The sequence below is a fragment of the Ptychodera flava genome, chromosome 16, assembly GCF_041260155.1.
Source record: "Ptychodera flava strain L36383 chromosome 16, AS_Pfla_20210202, whole genome shotgun sequence".
Lineage (NCBI taxonomy): Eukaryota > Metazoa > Hemichordata > Enteropneusta > Ptychoderidae > Ptychodera > Ptychodera flava.
This window is the reverse complement of record NC_091943.1, coordinates 8,034,959-8,048,111: the sequence shown is the minus strand read 5'-3', so window position 1 is coordinate 8,048,111 and position 13,153 is coordinate 8,034,959. Positions and strand designations below refer to the sequence as shown.

General features: G+C 38.9%; 1 protein-coding gene across 6 annotated transcripts; it reads left to right on the top strand.

The window, feature by feature from the left end:
• Window positions 1-472: 472 nt before the first annotated feature.
• LOC139152702 (malonyl-[acyl-carrier protein] O-methyltransferase 2-like) lies at window positions 473-12,214 on the top strand. Of its 6 annotated transcripts, none has more exons than XM_070726000.1 (5): window positions 473-606; window positions 7,459-7,697; window positions 8,866-9,179; window positions 10,492-10,636; window positions 11,807-12,114. In XM_070726000.1, the coding sequence occupies exons 2-5, from the start codon at window positions 7,514-7,516 to the stop codon at window positions 11,968-11,970; spliced, it is 807 nt and encodes a 268-aa protein (XP_070582101.1). In that variant the 5' UTR covers window positions 473-606; window positions 7,459-7,513; the 3' UTR covers window positions 11,971-12,114. The 6 variants fall into 6 exon arrangements, with proteins under 6 accessions (XP_070582101.1, XP_070582103.1, XP_070582099.1 ...); XM_070726002.1 differs by having other exon boundaries at window positions 487-606; window positions 7,463-7,697; XM_070725998.1 differs by lacking the exon at window positions 473-606 and adding an exon at window positions 3,442-3,578 and having other exon boundaries at window positions 11,807-12,214.
• Window positions 12,215-13,153: the final 939 nt, after the last annotated feature.

Sequence of the window (13,153 nt, the reverse complement as noted above, 5' to 3'; positions counted from 1 at the left end):
TGTTAATTGGGTCGGTGAACAGTCAATTAATAGTTTAATTGACTACCTGGGTGATTGGCAGGTCGTGTCTAACGACGCATATGCAAAGCAGGCCAAAAGACAAAAGCCCCAAAAGATATTGACAGCTGGCCAGGGGTCACCATGAATACGTAATGACGCTTCACTACGCAGAAACTGCGTAGTCAAGCCCTTCTCAACCGGTCAAATCCTCTTGGCATTTTCCCTCATGAATTGTGATTGATAAATTGTGATTAAATAACTATGAAAATTAAAATTTCATTGGCCATCATTTCCCGAGCCTGTCATCCAAGTACATCAGTTCAGAAGTGATAAATTATTGAAAGTTTGTCGCAACAAATTCGACTGCACTGTCGCATTTTAATTTGCATAACAAAGTCATAGTCAGGCCTTTCTGTGTCAAGCTGGGTTGACTCTCGGACCGAGCGTCGGTCATCTCACAGCGATCAACATCATGTCGCCCACTAAGTAATTTCATGTCCCAGGCTTTGGTAGTCCGTGTGGGCTACCATTTCATGGGTTTGGTAGCCCCAGGGAAAAGTTGGTAGTCTGTGGACGCGGGACTACCGCTAATTTCGAGCCCTGCTGGTATGTCTTTGTTTCTTTGACTTTGTTGGTTGTATCAGTCAGTAATTTGTGTTTGGCAAGGGACAAGTTATATCAGTGACATGTGTTTCGCAACTCGTTTCAACTCCCTATATACCTAGCTATTGAGTCCACCTCATATGCCTTAGATTTTATCTCCTGTTATGCCTTGTTTTTGACTTCTTGTTTTTGGCCTTATCTGGCAAAATTCAGCAAAGATTTCCAAGCTTAATTGACACAGTATTTTATATTGCTGTTTCAAATCAAACTGATGAAACAATTCCCTTCATACAGAAGTGACAGTTTGGTATTTGACGCAAAATTATTCTAAAAATTGCAAAAACTTGACGTCTTTGTAATTTAATACTTGTGACAATTACTACTCGGCTTACACTGCACTGCATCGCCGGCCTGAACATGGAAATAGAACACGTGCATGTGCTTGCAAGTGAAAAGGTTCATTCACTGTAACGCCCCAAAACAAAAGTGACTTTGATTCATCACTGTCCCTCTCTATGATCAGACCCCCGGGGGGGGGGGGTACCTGTTCAGAGAAGTGGTAGGGGTGTGCGGCCGCAGGTATAAAACCCAGGGCCCATTTTAGACCTAAAATCCCGTTATTTTAGGACCCCATTTTAGACCTTTATGACCTTTGACCCAGGTCAAAAGTCAAAGCGTCAAAATTTTTAAAACGGAAAAAGCAAGTATTTGCCCCGGCAAAGCCTACCACTGTACCGCGTTTAGGACTATGTTGTTGCTGGCCAAACCATGATTTCCAAAAGGAAATACCAAAAAAATTTGATGAAAGAAAATTTTGTCTTTCACCCTCACCGAATTTTGGTCAAGCTTCTACAAATTATCAATTATCTGCAGTTACAGTCTGACTGGTGGGTTTTTTTGAAATTGCAATTCACAACAAACCTCGCTGTTCATCTGTAAAGCAACACTACTTCATGTGGCCATGGTTGACCTGTCTGTCATGATCAATACTAGGAGCCACTTTGTTTGGGTATTTTCTATTGGGCAAAAATCTTCCATATATGGAGTTCTGACCAATCAGTGACGGTGTTTGACAACCAAGTCGATATTTACTTTGGCGTAAGCCAGGGGGTCTCTTTAATAGTTCCCCTGCCACAGAAAAAGATATCGATGCTTATCAAGTGCAGCTCAGAACCCTGCGAGCGAGACGGGAACAGACGGTTGAAATTTGTTCTTGTGTGGCACTCAAAAATCAACCCCATTTTAGACCTTGGTTTACAGTGGAATTGATACCCCCCATTTTAGACCAAGTTGCTGAAATACCCGCCCCATCGGGCGGCACGTATACATATAGGCAAGTAATGGAAGTGACCCCCCCCCCCGGGGCCGGCTCTCCCAACCCTTTGGAGTTTGACGACTGTCCTTTCACATCAGACTGACTGGCTTTGTATTGAGGACATTGAACTTTTCGATTTCCTTCAACTCCACAAATCCAGCATACAAGTTTCTTTCGGTTTCCCGATTTTGCTGACTGTGCAGCTTCTAACCGTTCCAAACGATCGAGTATTCGTAATAACACGTCATCAGTAACTTTCGCTTGCACTTGACGTTAAACATCATCACCGATACTTGTGGCCCGAATGTTAGCAGACTTTCCTTTACCTTGACAAAATTACTGGAAACTTTCCTCGCATTGCGCTTCATGAACAACACTTTCTAGGGTAGCATCTTTTTTCTACCCGCTTCACTTATTTTATGTTGAATAGCTACATCTTTCACAGCCATCATCAAGCTATCAATACAGAGGCCTTCCAAACATTCACCAGTAGCATTCGGATATGCTTTGATCATCATTTCTCTAATTTCTTGGGCCAAATCTTGTAATGACTGATCTTTCTTTCGCACAATAGTTTTGACCTGCAGACGGAAATCATCTGCAAACCTACTAGGTGAGAACCGTTTTAGAAGCAACTTACATAAACCGTCATAGGTATCAATTTCTTGCCCACAATGAGCAGCAAATTGTAAAGCACGGCCCTTCAGTTTAGTCAACAATATGTTGTACCGTTGTTCTGAATTCCAATGATTGTATACACGGCATTCAGAATTGGTACAAATGCACCTAACTACCGTTACAAACGTTGCTGCTAAATGTTGTGGATGGATGATGGATGATGGTGGTTTAATGGCGACTGCCGACCTTGGATACACCAAGGCTTGAAACACATTTTAATGTCATAATCAGAGTCGTCTTGTGCCACAGGCAGTGAGTCAAGTCAACTTAGTGTAAAGCTCTGATACTCCGACTCGAGCCAAGAAGGCCGTCCGACCTTCTGTTCCGGCTTTCCGTTTCCAAGCTTTCCGGGCAAGTAAAAAGTGCAATGTCGTTCTCCCTGGAACTTTACGACACGAATTCGTTTTGTCTATTTAACATGTCCCTGATCCTTGTCGGGGGATGACGATTTTCGCTACGGGACGAATAACTATTCTTTTTTCTTATCCGCTTTCTGCGGGGCGAATGAAACGTTCAGTCCTTCTCCGACCAGAGGCGGGTCGAGTAAAACATTTACTTTTCTTATTCGCACCGCTGTGGGGCGAATAAGAAATTTAACTTCTTTATTCGCACCACTGCCGGGCGAATAATAAGCTTAAAAGTTACATTTCTTATCCACACCGCTGCGGGGCGAATAAGAAATTTTGATTCGTTAAGCGAATAACATCTTTCATTATTTATAATGCATTGCTTTTAAATTTTGAATTGCGGCCTAATGTCTGTGTATTACCCTGAAAGCTGCGAAAAGTTAAGTGTCACGACGCCACCATCACATAACTGTTACCAACAGCGCCCTCATGGCTGACATACGGTTAAAGGTTTGCCAGTTGGTGTCATTTCAACGAGAATTGTTTCCGGCAGTATCAGGCCACTTCCATTGTAGTACACTATACAATCAAAACCAGACTAACACGTCAACAACCAGAGCAAGTTTACGCGAAATGTAAGTAGATTTTAATCATGGAGGTATTGAAAAGACAGATCTTTTCTTCCATGATTACAATACCCTGGAGGGCTGAGCGATTGTCCTTAAATGGTCCATTAGTGACTCGTCGACCTTGACACAGTTACAGCATTGAGGTAAGAACAGACGGCTACAGCGAGTTATGTATTGAGTTGCACAGGTATGTTAAGGTAGGCAACCTCCAAAACTCAGGCCTAGTCGAGACTAGCCTGGCCTAGCCTAGCCTAGCCGAACCCTTTAAATAAGTGAAAAACAACACACACACACACACACACCTCAAGTATGGGCTTGAATGGGTAACTTGTCCCTGTTGTTCATTAAGAATTCCATGTGTTCAAAACTAAAGGTCAGGCTGCCCTACAAATGAAATTACAAACAATGTAAACCGTTTCAATTGGTTAATGCTGAAGTGAAAGTTAAAAAGAAGTAATCAAAACAAAAACTGGGGAAAGGGTGGGTGAGTGGTAGACTTGGTTTAAGTTTGTGATTTGTGAATGTTTGAGTGGGATGAACGCGATGATGTTTTTCTATTTTTACGGGCAACGTGTGAATGTGATGAACGCAGTGAGTGGGGCGAACGCTATACAGGGGAGTTTCTCCGGAATCACCCGGTGGGTGGGTAGCAAGAACACAACAAGTTAATCGACAATGTCGGTGAACACCAGGCTTCGAATCCAGCAAGCTCAAAACAAAGTTACTACAAAGCACTCAACCCGCAATGCGGAGGCAGACATCCTTACACAAAATTACTGGCATCGGCTTGCATGGCTGTACATCTACGAAAATAATTTCCCAGGTTTCAAGGGCTATTTTATGGACGTCCTTTTGGAAATAAGTAACCTTTTTGCTTGTTGTCGCGGACTTTGCTTGAACAAAAAACGCCGGTTTTCCGTTATTTTTGGAACATGAATGGGTACCAATTGTCCCTGAGAGTGCGGCTGCTGGGGAACAATCTCAGATTGCGGCTTTTTGCAATCAGGAACCATTCCAAGACCTCTTTTTTGCCATCCGGGAATCTAAAGCCAATCCCTGACTGCTGTCCTAGAAGGCTGTTTTTGCAAATCTGGGAACAGTCCCTGATTTTGCAATTCAGGACTTCGTTTAATGCCATCTAAGACGATTCCCACATACATTTTGTAGGTGCAGCAAACAAAAACATGTTAGTGTGCGGGTTTTTTAACTGGTTGGCAAATTTAAAAGTAATCAGAGGGCGAGGAGACAAGTCAATTTTACTGTGGTCATGGAGAAAATTCCTTGCAGGGGATACCGCAAAAAGGTCGGAGGGAAAATGCTTTGATTGATAGAAATTCAGGGCTGATTAGGCAGTGTTAGTGATGGGGAGAAAGCAGTGAGGGAGTTTGGACTTTTGTTGAGTTGGGAGCAGACAGGCCATAGATACTGTAAGGCATTGGACATTATTATTCAGTGGGAAGGGTGCATGTTTTCGCTTATGCTGGAGGGAGGGCAGTTACGAACAGATTATAAGGCCAAGGTCAAAAATATGTGAAATCAGTATATCAGCATGAGAAACAGTTTTTTTTATGATTTTGTAAAATTGACTGAATTTACCTAATTTTTGGTAACTGGGACCATTCCCGCTATATTTATACCGTTCTCGTAAGTTTGTCATATACATTAGAAGCATTCTGTAGGCAGTTTGGTCATTTTGTAGACATAGTGTGTTCCAGGAGAATATAATGTTTTATCAAGGAGCTTGATTGCTTTGAGATATTATTGGTATATAAATCTAATGTAATGAGTATCTCATTTTTTGCACTTTTGCTGCTTCTATTTTTTTGATGAGTTTTGTTCAGTATCATATATATATATATATAATATATATATATATATATATATATATATATATATATATATATATATATATATATATATATATATATATATATATATATATATAATATATACTGTTTGGTTTTTGACTACTGGTTTGATAAAGTAAACTATGAATTTTCAAGTATTTGTATCTGACTTGAGCGGCTACTTATAGGCTATCATATGTACGTGCCACGATCTGTTGGCCACTGGATTTTGCTAGAAGCATGTAGCTTAAACAGATCTAAAACTCTATGGGAGGATTTAATATTATGATGTACATGCTTTGCTGGATCGATGTTCCGGTATTTGTGTGTTCCAGTAAATGCATTTTCTTTTGTGCATGTAACTGTGTGTGGTATCATCTGCTCCTAGTATCATTGTCAATTGTAATAGTGTCATAACCTCTCTATTATGTCATATCTTTTCTATTAAGGATATATATGGCCGATCCTATACAAATGGTTTGTTCATTATAAATTTTGTTTATTTGTGTAAAGAATATTGAAAGCTTAACTTTCAGTAAATGGTATCGTTTGTTTCCTGCTGTGACAAGGAGTTCTTATTGATTCTAATTTCTTAGAGAAGGCATTATTCTCGTTCTTTGTTGAGCCGTGATGGAGGGTTTGCAATTGAATGTTGTTGCTTTTGGTGTCTAAGTTGCAACAAAGGGTGTTTTTGGACTATTTGTGTCACATACTGCATGTAAGTCTGTTCTTACATTGTTTATATTCATCAGAAGTTGTTTTCTGATTGCACACGATGGTTCCAGAAATCATGCCATTTAAATGAAGAAGTTCAGGTCAACATGGGCTTCACTCTTCATTGATGGATTAACAATTTTACGAGTTGATGCTCTTTTTCTTATTGATCTATAAACAGGTGATAATGCCCTGTGCGTTATCTGACTTGGACATTGCGAAATAACCGTGATTTATCCCAGCATACTCAGTACTACCTGTAGGATGATAATACTGCTGACATGTATTCGTTCAGCAAGTGAAAAAAGTTAAGCCAGGAGAATCTTCTCTCATGCAGAAGGGCCATGGTCACGAACTTAAGTTCACGAAAGGCAGACAACAGAACAGTTAATTGTACTTTTACACACAATCGGAAGATTGGTAATTGAAATCAGTGTATAGGTACTTGTAGGGCTGTTTACCTTTTTAGCTTAGCTCACGTGTTCACACACGTGGGCTAATGTCGCAGCGATGTCTGTCTATATATGTCTATGTGTATGTCTGTGTGTGTCTTTCTGTATGTCTGTCTGTAGGCCCGATGTCTCAAAATTGGCTGACCATATCAGAATCAAATCTGGTACACAGATTCTGTTTGAGAATAGCAAGAACTGATTAGTTTTAGTTGAAGTGGCTTGCATATTTCATGCTCATTTGCACAATTAACGATTTTAGAAAAAAAACAGACATACAATGAGAACGACAGCACAAAATTGTTCGAGTTTTCTACATATGTTGATCATACAAGGATTTATCCATCAAGAGAGACATAAAGGAGTGACCAGAAAGTTAGTTGCTAATTTGCATAGTTGGTGAACTTTCCTAATTAGGGATATATACCTTTATAGACTCAATCAAAACTGACGAGATTTGTATGTATATTGAAGATTCTATAATTTAAACATTACTGAAAGCTATTAAGCATTTTTATTTCAGCCAATTCCTAATTTTCATATTCAATGAATTTTCCTAATTAGGGTTATACATCTTGATTGCCTTGACCAAAAGTGACGAAACTTGCTTTGTAAATGGAAGATAATATGATACAACGTTATGGAAAGTCATTAAACATTTTCACTTTAGCCAATTCCTAATTTACATATTTAATGAACTTTATATCTTGATTGACTTGCCCACAGTTGAGGAAACTTGCTTCGTACATGGAAGATACTAAGAAAAAAAATTATTGAAAATCATTCAGCATTTTTACTTCAGCCGATTCCAAATTTCCATATTTAATGACAAAACACGTTGGCATTTTCAGTTCACATCTGGTTTTTTATTGTAAGGGAGGCTGGCCGCTGGATCGTTTTGACTGTAAGGTGATCGATCAGTTTTGAAGACATGGATGAGAAGAGTTGGGCATTGTACTCGAACCATAGAGATGGGCAACATAACTTTGGACTGCGGTTGTTATCTATGTGGGAAGATGACTGGAAGGAGGGCGATAACGTGTTGGATATCGGGTGTGGAACGGGAGAGTTGACCAAGATGATAGCAGAAAGACATAATGTGAACTCTGTAACAGGTATGGAAAGTAGATAGAAAAGCAACAGAAAATTGACTGACAGTAATACTTGTTGTGTATATGTAAATTGTACGTGAATCCTTGCATGCACTGTGTGCTAAGCAAAGCCGAGCATGGAAACTTTAACTAAATGAATCAAATAGGTGAGAATCTGTATAACGCGATGGCAATTTCAGCTGTGTTCCGCACACGACATGTGAAATCAGAGCAGAAACTGAATTGGATGCGTCTTACCATAGTAAGGAAACATCTAATCAACGAAACGTTTCTTGCTTGTAAACTTTAGCGGCACCAGCACTTATCTGCTTTGGAAAGCCGCTGATTTTTATTACACGCAGAAAGTTTGAGTTTTCGTCCACATTGCTGCGATTAGGGTGTTTGCGAAAAGTCTGTGACTCCATGTGTTGACTCTCAGGCCCAAGGAAAAACAAACAGGTGTTGTAACTTGAATACACGGCAACTTAGTCAGTTTGTGGCTTGTAACACTAATCCAATTTTCTCGCCAAAATATCGAGAAGTTCCTCAGCTATCATCACATGTCTTGATAACAGACGACACCGCCATCTTCTTTGTTTCAATGACAATACTTATATTAATAACACTATTGGAACTAATTTGGGATAATTTGAGCTTTATATTTTTCACATTTTTCAAAAGTGTTAGGTGCCCTATACCTTAATGTTGCAATATTACAAATTACTCATAAAAACAAGTGTGTAACTTACGAAGAAAAGCAGTGAGGTTACATTTGCAGATTATATCGACATTACTTCACCATCCAATTATCCAAAATTAGTTCCAGTCGTGTTTAATCAACCTAGGTAGTGTACAGTGTGAAAGCAAATTAAACCCAGATATATTGTGTTATATCTTACGATGCCAAAGCACCAACGAATGACGCTAGCAGCAATAATTGCGTTAGCCTGACAGAAAATTCTTTCTAAACGAACCTAAAGAAAAATAATATAGAGCAGTCCATCAGCTGGTCTGTTTTGAGCCATGCGACCATAGTTTAGGGACAGAAACTAAACTCACTTAAAACAGAGGAGGCACTCATGACGATAACCATCTTAAGTGATATACTTTCGTTCTAATGCAGAATTTCACAAACGTACTCACAGGTACTTTTACGTCGGCTTAATTTTACGTTAAACTTTGTAATTTTCAGGTATCGACATTTCTGCAACTGCTTTAGAATTTGCAAAGCAGAACAACTCTGTTGCCGGGAAAACCAATTACCTTGTTGCAGACGCTATGTCTTTTCAGGACACCTTCATTCACTTTGAAAAGGCTTTCACAAAGGTTTTCTGTAATGTGGCTCTCCAGTGGATGGAAAACAAAGGAAAGGTGTTTCATAATGCTCACTGGTGTCTGAAGCAAAACGGCTCCCTCTTAGTCAATGTTATTCGAGGAGAAAACCAGAGCTTTCCGTACGTGTATAACAAGATTGTAACACTTGCTAAATGGAAAAAGTTCTTCAAGGTAATTTGTTGTTTGTTCGTACACCTTGGATATTCAATACCTGCAAATTGTAACTTAATCGGTAGATCTTGGCAAACTGATAATATTTCAAGCCCATCGAATTATTTGAATGTCTAAAAAAATGAGAATTGGCCATGTCATGCACATTGTCACTCCTACGATTGCAACGTTAGATCACAAATGTCAATAAATACCATGTTTTGAAGATTCCGTCGTGTTGAACGATCATGAGTAGATAACGACCTAATTTGTGTCATACCCTCTTTTGCTTTCGGTTCTTTGTGTTGTATCGCTCCTCTTCCAACCATCCAATTTGAGTTTTGCCAGCATCGCAAAAGTACCTTAGCCAACTGTGAAATTCTCGTTATTAACAATGCCGAGCCCACGTTGTGTCTGGAGTATCTTTGTGGGCCGTACCGTATTATCATCACTGACTTCCGGAATACAATTCTGGTTCTCAGTCAAATTCGCGCTTAATACATTTAAAAAGAACGGATATAGCTTCCACCGGGAAGTGGGTTGGCACCTTCACAACGATCACTGTGCTGCCATTTTCTTCGCAAAGAGAAGTGAAAATCCATGATATACCGCATGATGACTCTGATTGCACTCAAAATGTTGTTTTGAATGAGCTGTAATAAGTTCTGGTAACACTTTTTGAGCCAGTGGGCACCAGTATACACATACTGCCCCTAAATTGTCATGTTTGTCACTCGATGGCCCGAGAGGCGCCCTCAAACAGTCTTTTTACGAGGCATAAGGCTGAGGCAAACATTGTTTTAGGCGACTCTTAGGCCTGAGAAAACACAATGTATGATGACACCCCAATGACTAGTCACTATACGTTTTTTAATACATCTTATCCAATTTTGCCCAGATTCAACCCGGAGAAGAGAGTTAAACAATGACTTCTCAAGACTACGTTCAGAAGTTGACCATAAGATTAGTAACGTTGCTTAAGATATGTTACAAAAGCCAATTAATCTATAAGATGAAAGTATTAAAAACACAAATTTAAGATAAGATTCAGTGCTTGAAGATTCTATTGATTTACATCACCATTTACATTGACACCACCGTAAAGCCACATACAGAAATATGTCGTCATTGTTTTTACCATTTAGACAAATGCTATCGCGATTCGCTTTCAATAAATCAGTAACTTATTTCTTTGCCGATGCACAGTAGAGGCAAAACGAGCCAGACTCTGGGATTGGAAATTTAACTCTCGCATTGAAAGAAATTAGCTTTTTCTCGTAATTTCTCTCTCTCTGTCTCAATATTCAGTGATAAATTCATCCTTTACATTTAGGATTTTCAACCAAAGTATTGCCCCTTCTTTGGAAGTTCGGAAGATTTGGATAAGTTAATAACACGAGCTGGTTTCAAGAAATATCCACGAACTATAGAAATCTGCAACCTCAGCATTTCGAAGGAGACGAAAGAAGAACACAAAGGTGAGGTCTGTTTAAATGTCTCGTCTGCGCGTTATTGTTAACAATGTCGTCAAAATGAATGGGCCATAATACTTGACTCCGCAAGGTGTGTCAGACTGAGATTGTCAATAAAAAGATCAAAATGTCCCAGCTTTTGCCAGCCACTTCCCCGTTCAAGTGTCATAAGTCACAGTGGCGTGTCATGCCATGGCCTACTCACGACAGCAAGATCACAAAGGGAGAATAGATTTTTGATATTGTTTTCCTTCAGATATTTTCTTTCCAATCGTGTCACGTGAGAACACTAGGATATCCACGTTAGTGGCGCCCTCTGTTCACTTGAAAAGCCGTTCAAACCGTCTACCGTTTACAAACTGAGGTATCAAGTATTTAAAACGTGTTTGATCATCATAGATTTCCAAATACGGATGGGCACAAGTTTTTATGGGAGACGTAATAATAATTATTGTAAGCAGAAAAATATGACTACATAATTATGGACGAAACGATTTTATCTTCACAAATAAATGACCCCTGAGATCATATGGGTTTCAGGTGTATTTAAGGTATGGCAGACAAGTGTCATGTTGACAACAGCCAGGGATCAAAAGTGGCAAGATACAGTCCACTATTAATTGAGATAAAACGTGAACAACATGTGTATTTGGTAGGGTGTTTTTATTTCATTGTTGTTGTGAAAAACAATTTTAGACAAAGATACCAGAACACCATGACGGATGACAGAAGATGGTCAAATATTTAGTCATGAAAATTATGGCATACAAGCCAGGGCGTAAGTTAAAACGCTACCATTATCAAAGACAGCACCTTGTGCATAATATAAAACATGTAGTTTCGTGTACAATTATGTACGTCAGGCCTGTCTTTGTAGGCTCCCCGCCCTCGATAGTTTAATAGAGTAATTAATATGTTATGTCAATTCGGAAATCAGGTATTCCCTCGCCCACTTTAACGCTTGTACAGTTTACTCTGTTAGCAGTATAAGCCCTCAAACCTCACTATAAGACATCATTAACATGTGTGCCGAAAATACATTCAGAGAACTCGCAAATAATCCATGCATGTGCTACATTGTAAAGAATATATCGTAGTACAAGTTGTAGCCGATGCATGTAAGGTTTGATATCAGAGTATATAGTAATTGTCCACTCTGTCTTTTCACTCTGACAGCCTTTATGAGACCTTTACTGACACACCTTGATTTCATACCGGTGGATTTACATGATGAGTTTCTTGAAGACTGTTTTCAATTGTTTCGCCAAGAATCAGCTAAAGGAGAAGATGGCAGACTTGTGTGGCATTGCGATGGATTCGAAGTAAAATTGGAGAAGTAATTCCCTGTTGTATATGAAGTACAAATACGATGAATTTCTAAAATGTAATAGATAAAGTTCATAAAAATACGCCAAAAGTTTGTATTGACGTGAATAAAATTAAGTAATAACACCCGCCGCAGGAAGGTATACAGGAGATGTTGGTACGATGCAACGAGCCGATAAGCGAGTACTATGAACGAATTGTACTAAAATCGAGTGTATAAGCGACTGCAGCGGGAGTTATTGCAATAATATTACATTGACCTGGGTGTCTTCTGTCTTCTTTAGGTATTTTCGTCTCTTTAAGCCCTAGATGCAGAAACGGACTTCTGAGAGATCGATTGTCTGAAATGCAGTGCAGGAGACTCCCTGGGAAGAGACCGAACATTTTAGCTCACCTGTGTGAACACGTGAGCTAATGTCGTAGAGATGTCTGTCTGTCTCTGTGTGCGTGTCTTGTCTATCTGTCTGTCTGTTTACACGATATCTCATGATTCAAGTCAGATTTGGTAGACAGGCACCGTATACTAATGGCAAGAACTGACTAGATTTTTGCTAATATGGCTTGCATATTTCATGCTCATTTGCATAATTAACTATTTTAGGGAAAAAAAGACATACAATGAGAACGGCTGCTAGGAATTGGATGAGATTCAATAAAAATTTTGATTACGTAAGGATTTATACCCCATGAAAGACGTAAAGGTGTGACATGAAAGTTAAGAGTTAATTTGCATATTTTATGAGCTTTTTTAATTGTGAATATATATCTGAATTGACTCAACTAAAATCGACGAAACTTTGTACGTATATTGAAGATACTATGAGTTAACATTACTGAGTAATTTTTTTCACTTCATCCACTTCCTATATTTCATATTTAATGAACTTTCCTAATTAGGTTATACATCTTGATTGACTTAATCAAAATTTACAAAACTTGCTCTGTACATTGAAGAAACTACAATGACAAAAGTAAGTTTATATCTTTTTGGACATCTTATTACTAAATTGCATATTCACAGAACTTTTTTAATTAGATATATTTCTGGATTGGCTTAATCAAAGTTGACAAAACGTGCTATGTACATTGAAGATACTACATGACATTCATTGAAGTCATTCACCCTTTGAGTGCTGTAATTTTTCCGACCAAAATTTTTGTGCGACAATTTACCAATTAATATGAATTTGTCTGCAA